This window comes from Eschrichtius robustus, chromosome 2 (assembly GCF_028021215.1).
Source record: "Eschrichtius robustus isolate mEscRob2 chromosome 2, mEscRob2.pri, whole genome shotgun sequence".
Taxonomy (NCBI): domain Eukaryota; kingdom Metazoa; phylum Chordata; class Mammalia; order Artiodactyla; family Eschrichtiidae; genus Eschrichtius; species Eschrichtius robustus.
In genome coordinates, this window is record NC_090825.1 from 164,716,114 (window position 1) to 164,728,668 (window position 12,555).

The 12,555-nt window shown below is 39.2% G+C and overlaps 1 protein-coding gene across 2 annotated transcripts in view; it reads left to right on the top strand.

Annotated features, from left to right (window-relative positions):
- The window catches only part of NLRP3 (NLR family pyrin domain containing 3), a 53,857-nt gene that overhangs the window by 15,500 nt on the left and 25,802 nt on the right, over positions 1-12,555 (top strand). For both annotated transcript variants that reach the window (XM_068534703.1, XM_068534704.1), the window contains exon 8: positions 756-926. In XM_068534703.1, coding sequence (XP_068390804.1) covers positions 756-926 — 171 coding nt within the window. The remainder of the gene's footprint in view (positions 1-755; positions 927-12,555) is intronic.

A 12,555-nucleotide genomic window follows, 5' to 3' on the forward strand; every position in this document is an offset into this window, starting at 1 on the left:
AGTTTTGGGACTTGATGACAGGGCCTTGGTCCACACAGAATAGGAAAAACGATGCTAAAGCAATGCAGACACTTGACATTCTATGCAGCTCTTCATTAAATGCTTCTGGGAGACTTGAATTTTGAAGAAGACAAGAAAGCACTTGAAAATGGTACCCATTAGGGTGGCTATTATAAAAAAAGCAAAGCAAAACAAGACTATATATTCAGTAAAATAAGCCAGAAGAAAAAGGGCAATATTTGTATGATTTCACTTATATGAAGTCCCTAGAATTGTCAAATTCATAGAGACAAGATGTAGAATGGTGGTTTCCAGGGGCTCGGGGGAGGGGAATTGGGAGTTATTGTTTAATGGGTACAAAGTTTCAGTTTGCGAAGATGAAAAGAGTTCTGGAGATAAACAGCGGTAGTGTTGCACAATTATGTGAATGTACTTAAGTGCTACTGAGTTGTAGCACTTATAAATGAACACTTATAAATGTTTACAATGGTAAATTTTATGTTATGCATATTTCACCACAATAAAAATACATGTAGAGATCTGGGAAGATGTTGTAACATTGCATGGGCTTGGAAGGTGTTTACGTGCTATTATACCAACCAGAAAAAGAAGCAAAAAGTTAATAAAGAGCTTGGATGTACTCTTTCCATGTGTGGACTGGACTATAGGCAAGGGCAGGACAAGTGCTTTCTTGAGTCACAGGAGAGTGGGGAGTGGCATGAGAGAAGTGTTGTGACATTCTGCCATCTCTGAAGGTTGGTCAGTTGCTGTCTCACATCGGTGTGTTGTGATGATCTTGCATCTGTCCTGAGCACCAACCATTCCCTGACCAGACTCTACTTGGGGGAAAATGCTCTGGGAGACTCAGGAGTTGGAATTTTATGTGAAAAAGCAAAGAATCCACAATGTAACCTGCAGAAACTGGGGTAAGTCTTCATGAGTGTCTCAGCAATAAAGCAACTTATCTTTAGGGATATATTGTTTGGAAAATGTGAATGGGGGTTATTCTCAAAAAGATTAATCAGGTGGAGTTGAGGGTAGAGAATGGAAGAGACAATATCTGAAGTAGTTTGAAGCACTAGATACTACCCACTGCTAGTAAGTTAGTTATGTCTATGCTACTGAATGCAAGTTCGTGTGCCCAGCACACAGTGAGGCACAACAAACTGAAACATTGCAGTTTGGAGCAGAGAAAGGTTTATTGCAGGGCCATGCGAGGAGATGCGTGGCTCACGTACCCCAAAACCCTGCACTCCTTTAAGGGTTTCAGCAAACATTTTTAAAGGCAAGTTGAGGGAAGGGCGTGGGTGGTTGTTGCAGACTTCTTGGCGTCCTAATCCTTTGTTCTTGCACTGTCCATGTAGGTCAGGTCACACTGTTCCCATAAACCTCCAACAAGACAAATGTTACCCTCTGCTCTGCAACTTTGTATCTCCGAATGGATGACTCTTAAAAGTCAGAGCCTTGAGAATAGGCTATTCTGTATATTTCAGGCTACAGGCAACATTCTTACACAAAGGTGCAAAGCATGACTAAGCACAGGCAACAGAGCACAAAGGTTAAAGTAAAAGAACCAGATCTAATATGGAGTCAGATTTGTTCTTCTCTATTACATATAGAAGTGGAGATTCTCAGAGTTGAAAGAAAGCTTAGGAATTGTGCAGCCCAGTGAAGCAGCGAAACACTTGCTTCTAAGACATTCACGTGGGTAGTCACCCGTTTTACACGTAAAAATTTCTAGGCATGCTAGTCATTGCCACACTGCCTGCAGTTCTTATTTCTATGCAGCCCCTTCTTTGTTTTTTGTGCATTGGTCTTTGTTCTGCTCCCCAGGGTCTGCTAAGAGATGCTGATCTCAATTCCTCGGAGACAACACTCACACTCTAGGTCTTCTCATCTTTTGCCTGGATGTCTAAACCCTTAACTAGGATGTGGCTTAGCACCTTCACCTATTTAGTTATGTTGTCCTAGGTGAGGGTTGGTCTGTTAATGTGTCTATTTCAAGTGCAATGCCCAGACCTGAACCTGATACTCCTAAAGATGCCTGGTGGAACTTTCACCTCCTGTGGCAGGGCACTATAATGTCACCGGTGAAGCCTGGGATTTCCTTATATTTCTGGCAATCACATTAGAACATGAGTTCTACTGGATGTCTGCAGTCAATAATAATACACATTTTGGGGGTGTTTCTAACACCAATAACCAATTCTCTGCAGACACCAACTGGGTGTCTTACAAGTCAATTCGATTTTGACACTAACTACCCAGAGTTATTGCAGACCCTTCAGCTAAGGTCTCAGTCCAAAAAGACTGCCTCCACCAACCCCTGCCAATGTCAGACATCAATTGCAAGTAGTGGGTCCCCAGATTACTCACACTTCTTTCTGACTTGGCTACAAATTGAGGATTCACACGATCCCCTACTCAGGTGGGAAAATTTGCTAGAATGACTCACAGAAATCAGGGAAAAACTTTACTTACGTTTACATTTTTTATAAAGGGTACAAATAATCAGATGAAGAGACACATAGGGTGAAGTACAGTAGGGTCTGGAGCCCAGGGGCTTCTATCCCCATGGAGTTGGGGTGCTTTACACTCCTGGCATGTGGATATATTCACCAACCCAGAAGGTCTCCAAATCTCATTGTTCAAGAGATTTTATAGAGCTTAATCTCCAGCCTTCCTCCCCTCTCCTTCCTGAAAGTTGGTGGATGGGGCTGAAAGTTCCAACTTTCTAATCACTCGGGCTTTCTGATGATCAGCCCATCGTGAGCCTATCTAGGGGCCCGACCTTAAGTTACCTCATTAGCATAAACTCAGATGTGATCAAAAGGGGCTCCTTTGAATAACAAGAGACACTCTTATTACTCAGGAAATCCCCAGGGTTTTAGGACCTCTGAGCTGGGAATGGTGGACAAAGACCAAATATATTTCTTTTTTAAAATTTTTTAACATCTTTATTGCAGTATAATTGCTTTACAGTGGTGTGTTAGTTTCTGCTTTATAACAAAGTGAATCAGCTATACATATACATATATCCCCATATCTCCTCCCTCTTGCATCTCCGTCCCACCCTCCCTATCCCACCCCTCTAGGTGGTCACAAAGCACCGAGCTGATCTCCCTGTGCTATGCAGCTGCTTCCCACTAGCTATCTATTTTACATTTTACATTTGGTAGTGTATATATGTTCATGCCATTTTTTCACTTCATCCCAGCTTACCCTTCCCCCTCCCCACATCCTCAAGTCCATTCTCTACGTCTGCGTCTTTATTTCTGTCCTGCCCCTAGATTCTTCAGAACATTTTATTTTTTTAGATTCCCTATATATGTGTTAGCATACAGTATTTGTTTTTCTCTTTCTGACTTACTTCACTCTGCCTGACAGACTCTAGGTCCATCCATCTCACTACAAATAATTCAATTTTGTTTCTTTTTATGGCTGAGTAATATTCCATTGTATATATGTGCCTACCACAAAAATACCCACTGATATATGCACTTAACCGTGTATCACTGCTCTTCCATATTCTTTACATGGGTTATCTCAGTTGGCCTCATAAAAACTACACTGAGTAGATATCAGTGTCTCCAATTGAAAGAGGAGAACGTGAGGCTCAAAGAGCTTAAAGGCAGTGGAACCCAATGCAGATATAGTCCAGTGTAACCCACCACCCACCCCTTAACAACAGCACAACACTGCTTCATGATGAGTTGCTAGTAGACTCTCTAGAAGGCTTCTACAATATATCTTGCCCTCTCCAACCTGTGTGACACCTCACATTTAGGTCTGTTAAATTTCTTCATATCTTTCTTTTGACTCATTTTCTAGGCATTTTTTTAAATTTAATTTTTAAAAATATACAGCAGGTTCTTATTAGTAATCTATTTTATACATATTAGTGTATATATGTCAATCCCAATCTCCCACTTCATCCCACCACCTCCTCCACCCCCCTGCTTTCCCCCCTTGGTGTCCATACATTTGTTCTCTACATCTGTGTCTCTATTTCTGCCTTGCAAACCGGTTCATCTGTATCATTTTTCTAGATTCCACATATATGCGTTAATATACGATATTTGTTTTTCTCTTTCTGAATTACTTCACTCTGTATGACAGTCTCTAGGTCCATTCACGTCTCTACAAATGACCCAATTTCATTCCTTTTTTATGGCTCAGTAATATTCCATTGTATATATGTACCACATCTTCTTTATCCATATATCTGTCGATGGGCATTTAGGTTGCTTCCATGACCTAGCTATTGCAAGTAGTGCTGCAGTGAACATTAGTGTGCATATGTCTTTTTGAATTATGGTTTTCTCTGGGTATATGCCCAGTAGTGGGTCATAAGATAATTCTATTTTCAGTTTTTTAAGAAACCTCCATACTGTTCTCCATAGTGGCTGTACCAATTTATATTCCCACCAACAGTGCAAGAAGGTTCCCTTTTGTTTGTTGGAAGATGTTTAATACAGTTTCAATTTCATTACTTGTGACTGGTCAGTTCATATTTTCCATTTCTTCCTAGTTCAGTCTTGGAGGTTATACCTTTCTAAGAATTTGTCCATTTCTTCCAGGTTGTCCATTTTATTGGCATAGAGTTGCTTGTAGTAGTCTCTTAGGATGCTTTGTATTTCTACGGTGTCTGTTGTAACTTCTCCTTTTTCATTTCTAATTTTATTGATTTGAGTCCTCTCCCTCTTTTTCTTGACGAGTCTGACTAAAAGTTTATCAATTTTGCTTATCTTCTCAAAGAACCAGCTTTTAGTTTTATTTATCTTTGCTACTGTTTTCTTTGTTTCTATTTCATTTATTTCTGCTCTGATCTTTATGATTTCTTTCCTTCTACTAATTTTGGGGTTTTGGGTTTCTTTTTCTAGTTCCTTTAGGTGTAATGTTAGATTGTTTATTTGAGATTTTTCTTGTTTCTTGAGTTAGGATTGTATTGCTATAAACTTCCGTCTTAGAACTGCTTTTGCTGCAACCCATAGCTTTTGGATCGTCGTGTTTTCGTTGTCATTTTTCTCTAGGTATTTTTCGATTTCCTCTTTGATTTCTTCAATGACCTCTTGGTTATTTAGTAGTGTATTCTTTAGCCTCCATGTTTATGTGTTTTTTATGTTTTTTTCCATATAATTTATTCCTAATCTCATAGCGTTGTGGTCGGAAAAGATGCTTGATATGATTTCAATTTTCTTAAATTTACTTAGGCTTGATTTGTGACCCAAGATGTGATCTATCCTGGAAAATGTTCTGTGTGCACTTGAGAAGAAATTGTAATCTGCTCTTTTCAGATGGAATGTCCTATAAATATCAATTAAATCTATCTGGTCTATTGCATCATTTAAGGCTTGTGTTTCCTTATTAATTTTCTGTCTCGATGATCTGTCCATTGGTGTAAGTGAGCTGTTAAAGTCCCCCACTATTATTGTGTTACTGTCGATTTCCTCTTTTATAACTGTTTTTTGCATTTGCCTTATGTATTGAGGTACTCCTATGTTGGGTGTATATATATTTATAATTGTTATATCTTCTTCTGGGATTGATCCCTTGATCATTATGTAGTATCATTTCTTGTCTCTTGTAACATTCTTTATTTTAAAGGCTATTTTATCTGATATGAGTATTGCTACTCCAGCTTTCTTTTGATTTCCATTTGCATGGAATATCTTTTTCCATCCCCTCACTTTCAGCCTGTATGTGTCCCTAGGTCTGAGGTTAGTCTCTTGTCGACTGCATATATATGGGTCTTGTTTTTCTATCCATTCAGCGAGTTTGTGTCTTTTGGTTGGAGCATTTAATCCATTCACATTTAAGGTAATTATATGTATGTTCTTATTACCATTTTCTAAATGTTTTGGGTTAGTTTTTGTAGGTCCTTTTCTTCTCTTGTGTTTCCCACTTGGAGAAGTTCCTTTAGCATTTGTTGTAGAGCTAGTTTGGTGGTGCTGAATCGTCTTAGCTTTTTCTTGTTTGTAAAGCTTTTGATTTCTCCATCAAATCTGAATGAGTTCCTTGCCAGTAGAGTAATCTTGGTTGTAGATTCTTCCCTTTCATCACTTTAAATATATCATGCCACTCCCTTCTGGCTTGTAGAGTTTCTGCTGAGAAATCAGCTCTTAACCTTATGGGAGTTCCCTTGTTTGTTATTTGTCATTTTTCACTTACTGCTTTTAATAATTATTCTTTGTCTTTAATTTTTGTCAATTTGATTACTATGTGTCTCAGCATGTTTCTCCTTGGGTTTATCCTGCCTGGGACTCTCTGCACTTCCTGGACTTGGGTGGCTATTTCCTTTCCCATGTTAGGGAAGTTTTTGACTATAATCTCTTCAAATATTTTCTCAGGTCATCTCTCTCTCTCTCCTTCTGGGACCCCTATAATGTGAATCTTGTTGCATTTAATGTTGTCCCAGAGGTCTCTTAGGCTGTCTTCATTTCTTTTTATTCTGTTTTCTTTATTCTGTTCCATGGCAGTGAATTCCACCATTCTGTCTTCCAGGTCACTTATCCATCCTTCTGCCTCAGTTATTCTGCTATTGATTCCTTCTAGTGTGTTTTTCATTTCAGTATTGTATTGTTCATCTCTGTTTGTTTGTTCTTTAATCCTTCTAGGTCGTTGTTCTTTAATTCTTCTAGGTCTTTGTTAAACATTTCTTGCATCTTCTCGATCTTTGCCTCCATTCTTTTTCCGATGTCCTGGATCATCTTCACTATAATTATTCTGAATTCTTTTTCTGGAAGGTTGCCTATCTCCTCTTCATTTAGCTGTTTCTCTGGGGTTTTATCTTGTTCCTTCATCTGCTACATAGTCCTCTGCCTTTTCATTTTGTCTGTCTTTATGTGAATGTGGTTTTCATTCCACAGGCTGCAAGATTGTAGTTCTTCTTGCTTCTGCTGTCTGCCCTCTGGTGGATGAGGCTATCTAAGAGGTTTGTGCAAGCTTCCTGATGGGAGGGACTGGTGGTGGGTAGAGCTGGGTGTTGCTCTGGTGGACAGAGCTCAGTAAAACTTTAATCCATTTGTCTGCTGATGGGTGGGGCTGTGTTCCCTCCCTGTTGGTTGTTTGGCCTGAGGCAACCCAGCACTGGAGGCTACAGGCTCTTTGGTGGGGCTAATGGTGGACTCTGGGAGGGCTCACGCCAAGGAGTACTTCCCAGAAATTCTGCTGCCAGTGTCCTCATCCTCACGGTGAGCCACAGCCACCCCACCCCGCCTCTGCAGGAGACCCTCCAACACTAGCAGGTATGTCTGGTTCAGTCTCCTATGGGGTCACTGGTCCTTCCCTTTGGGTCCTGATGTGCACACTACTTTGTGTGTGCCCTCCAAGAGTGGAGTCTCTGTTTCCCCCAGTCCTGTTGAAGTCCTGCAATCAAATCCCACTAGCCTTCAAAGTCTGATTCCCCGGGAATTCCTCCTCCCATTTCTGGACCCCCAAGTTGGGAAGCCTGATGTGGGGTTCAGAACCTTCACTCCAGTGGGTGGACTTCTGTGGTATAAGTGTTCTCCAGTTTGTGAGTCACCCACCCAGTGGTTATGGGATTTAATTTTATTGTGATTGTGCCCCTCCTACCATCTCATTGCGGCTTCTCCTTTGTCTTTGGATGTAGGGTATCTTTTTTGGTGAGTTCCAGTGTCTTCCTGTCCGTGATTGTTCAGCAGTTAGTTGTGATTCTGGTGCTCTCGCAAGAGGGAGTGAGCGCACGTCCTTCTACTCTGCCATCTTGAAGAAATCTCTGTGCTGGACTTATTGAGGCTCAGGTTCTTTGTGTCTCAACACAGAAGGACTTCAGTGAGAGGCACATTGATAGGCAAGAAGTAGATTTATTAATGTAGGACGCTTGTAAGAGATGCAAGCGGGCAGGTGAGAGAGCTGTCTAGGCATTTTTGAATCATGATCCTGTCAGTATTACCTAGACATATAACAAGCAAACTGTAAATGTCTTCATTAATGTTACTGACAGAAATACCAACCAGATCAGCACCAAATACAGCAGGAAGTGTCTTTACTGAGGAATAATCTGTTAATCCATAATTAAAACCCATAGATGTTCACAAAGCTCTGTTACCTCCTTGGGCCTGTCCCAGTGGCCCATCCTCAGATATTGCCAAACTCTTTACCAAAAAAAGTCTATATTCAATGCCTTCATTTCCTTCCCTTATATCATTACTCTATCTCAGCAATTTGGCTTCTGCTATTCTTGGTTTGTTCAACAGATATGATTTAGCTCCTTTATTTTCCAGGTACTCTGGGGGCTCAGTTGTGGGTGTTGATAGTAGCAGTGAGTAAAACAAACCAAGACCCGGGTTTCACAAACATTCTTATAGTGGGTGATAAACACTAGACAATAGACAAGCAAAACAATGTACAATAGATGTAAGTGGTATAATAAAAACTGGAGTGACAATGAGGACTGCTTCCTTGCCCAAGTGTTCAGTAAATGCCTCTCATGCAGATGACATGGGATTGGGTACTAAATAAACTGAGGGTGAGAGCCATGAAGAAGCCAGGGGAAAACACTCCACACAAAGCAAAAAGAAGTGAAGAGGCTCAGAGCATAAACTCTCAGTTGACCCTCAGTGATCCTGTTTCTGACTCTTGTAGATTCTCCTCAGTCCTAATCCTAGTTGAAATCTGTTGCCTTTAATTCTGTTCATCATCTCCTCCTTGAAACCCTTCTTTCTTGTTTTTAGGGCACTGCTCAGTTTTTCCTGCTAATTTTATAGCTTCTGCTCCTCTGGCTTCTGCATTGACTTCTCTTCCTGTGGTCTGGGGATTTCACCATTGGTTTTCTTTTTCACTAAATGTTTCTACACTCTCTGGGAACTCTCATATGCCCCTCAGCTTTGAAAACAACCTGTATACAGGTGGCTCCCCAAACAGATCTTAAACTTAGATATTGCTCTTGTGCTTTTTTCTTTTTAAATAGACATTTTTTAGAGGGGAATTAGATACACAGCAAAACTGAGAGGAAGATACAGAGATTTCCCATATGCCCACTACCTCACATATGCATAATCTCCCCCATTATCACCATCACCCCCCAGAGTCATATATTTGTTACAACTGACGAACCTACACTGACATATCATAATCACCCAAAGTTCATAGTTTACATTAGGTTCACTCTTCATTTGGTATGCTCTGTGGGTTTGGACAATTGTATAATGATATGTATCTACTATTATAGTAACATAGAGAGTAGGTTTACTGCCCCCCAAATCCTCCATGCTTGGTCTATTCATCCCACCCTCACCTCTAATCCCTGGTAACCACTGATCTTTTTACTGTCTTCATAATTTTGCCTTAAACAGAATGCCATACAGTTGGAATCATACAATATGTAGCCTTTTCAGATTGGCTTGTTTTATTTAGTAATATGTATTTAAGTTTTTGCCATTTCTTTACAGCACTGACTAGTATTCCATTGTCTGGATGTACCAGTTTATTTATCCATTCACCTAATGAAGGATATCTTGGTTGCTTCCAAGTTTTGATAATTATGAATAAAGCTTCCATAAACATCTGTGTACAGGCTTTTGCATGGACATAAGTTTTCAGCTCCTTTGGGTAAATACCAAGGAGTGATATTGCTGGATCATATAGTAACAAATGTTTAGTTTTGTAAGAAACTGAAAAACTGTCTTCCAAAGTGGATATAAAATTTTGCATTCCCACCACCAATGAATGAGAGTTCCTATTGCTCCATATCATTGTCAGTATTTGGTGTTTTCAGTGTACCAGACTTTGGCTATTCTGATATGTATGTGGTGGTATCTCATTGTTGTTTTAATTTGCATTTCATTGATGACATATGATGTGGAGCATATTTTCATAAGTTTATTTGCCATCTGTATATCCTCTTTGATAAGGTGTCTGTTAAGGCATTTAGCCCATTTTTTGACTGGATTTTTTCTTTTCTTACTGTTGGGTTTTAAGTGTTCTCTGTATATTTTGGATAACAGTCCTTTATCAGATATATCTTTTGCAAATATTTTCTCCCAGTGTAGCTTGTCTCTTTATTCTCTTGACAGTGTCTTTCCCAGAGAAGAAAATTTTAATTTTGATAAAGTCCAACTTATCAATTATTTATTTCTTGGATCGTGAGTTTGGTCATCGCCAAACTAAAGTCATTGCCAAACCCAAAGTCCTCCAGATTTTCTCCTATGTTATCTTCTAGGAGTTTTATAGTTTTGTGTTTTACCTTTAGGTCTGTTTTGAGTTAATTTTTTGTGTTATTTTTGTGAAGGGTATGAGTGTCTGGATTCATGTTTTTGTATGTGGATGTCTAGTTGTCCAGCACCATTTGTTGAAAGGACTTATCTTTGCCCTTGCTCCTTTGTCAAAGATCAGTTGACTATATTTATGTTCCTCTATTTCTGGGCTCTCTATTCTGTTCCATTGATCAATTTGCCTATTCTTTTGTCCTCATTACTGTTATTTTACAGTAAGTCATTGAGCTGAATAGTGTCAGTCCTCCAACTTTGTTCTTCTCCTTCACTATTTTGTTGGCTATTCTGGGTCTTTTGCTTCTACATATAAACTTTAGAATCATTTTGTCAATATCCACACACACACAAAAACTTACTGGGAAGTTTATTGGGACTGCATTGAATCTATAGATCACGTTGGGCAGAACTGACATCTTGACAACATTGAGTCTTCCTATCCATGAACATGAAATATCTGTCCATATATGTAGTTCTTTGATTTCTTTTATCAGGCTTTTGTAGTTTTCCTTATGTAGATCTTATACATATTTTGTTAGATTTATACCTAAGTATTGTTGCTGAAATTTGGCCTCTGTTCACCTGCACCGAATAGAAATGTGGACACAGAGTTTTGGATGAAGTAGAAAAGAATAGTTTTATTGCTTTGCCAGGCAAAGGGGGCCACAGTGGGCTAATGCCCTCAGAACTGTGAGTCCCACCCTGGAGGGTGTAGTAAGGAGCCTTATAGTGTTCAAGGAGCAGGGCGTGGTCAGCTTGTGGACATTCTTCTGATTGGTTGGTGGTGAGGTAATCAAGAGTCAGCATCATCAACCTTCTGCTTCCAAATGGTCTGGGGTCTACGCACTTGTGGGCAGCATACAATTAACTTCTTCCACCTGGTGGGGGTTTCAGTTTCTGCAAAACAGCTCAAAGGACATGGCTCAGAATATTATCTATAGTCCTTGAGGAAGAACTAAAGGTCCTTGACTTTGTTTAATGACTAAAGTATTATTATTTTGTCTTGCTTGACTGTTTTCCTTTCTTTCTGCATTTTCTCACTTCTCTGATTAAATTTATTCTTTGACAAAAGTTTTTCTTCAGACAAAAGGCAGGTGGAGGACATGGGTGTAGGTCTATTCTGGGAAGGCCTCATAGGGTCCTGCTCGGTTAAAATGTTTCAGTTTTTTGGGTGCTAATATAAATGGTATTGTGTTTTATTTCAAATTCTACTAGTTCGTTGCTAGTATAGGAAAGGGATGGATTTTTTTTAATTAAAATTTTATTTTATATTAGAGTATAGTTGATTTACAATGTTGTGTTAGTTTCAGGTGTTCAGCTAAGTGATTCAGTTATACATATTCATATATCCATTCTTTTTCAGATTCTTTTCTCATATAGGTTATTACAGAATATTGAGTAGAGTTCCCTGTGCTATACAGTAGGTCCTTGTTGATTATCTATTTTATATATAGTGGTGTGTATATGTTAATCCCCAAATCCTAATTTATCCCTCCCCTCTCCCCACATTTCCCCTTTGTTAACCATGAGTTTGTTTCCCAAGTCTGTGAGTCAGTTTCTGTTTTGTGAATAAGTTCATTTGTATCATTTTTTTCTTTTGAGTCCACAAATAAATGATATCATATGATATTTGTCTTTCTCTGTCTGACTTACTTCATTTAGTATGATAACTTCCATGTCCCTCCATGTTGCTGCAAATAGCATTGTTTCATTCTTTTTTTATGGCTGGGTAATATTCCATTGTATATATGTACTACATCGTTTTTTAAAATACTTGATTTACAATGTTGTGTTTATTTCTGCTGCACAGCAAAGTGATTCAGTTATACATATATTTATATATACATTCTTTTTGCAATATTCTTTTCCATTATGGTTTGTCCCAAGATACTGACCATAGTTCCCTGTGCCATACAGTAAGACCTCATTGTCCATCCATTCCATAGATAGCAGTTTGCAACTGCTAACCCCAAACTTCCACTCCATCCCCCAACCCCCTCCCCCTTGGCAACCACAAGTCTATCCTCTATGTCTGTGAGTCCATTTCTGTTTCATAGATAAGTTCATTTGTGTCATATTTTAGATTCCACATGTAAGTGATATCATATGGTATTTGTCTTTCTCTTTCTGAGTTACTTCACTTAGTATGACAATCTCTAGTTCAATCCCTGTTGCTGCAAATGGCATTATTTCATTCTTTATTTTTTTAAATTTTTGGCTGCATTGGGTCTTCGTTGCTGCATGTGGGCTTTCTCTAGTTGCGGCGAGTGGGGCTACTCTTTGATGAGGTGCATGGGTTTCTCATTGCGGTGGCTTCTCTTGT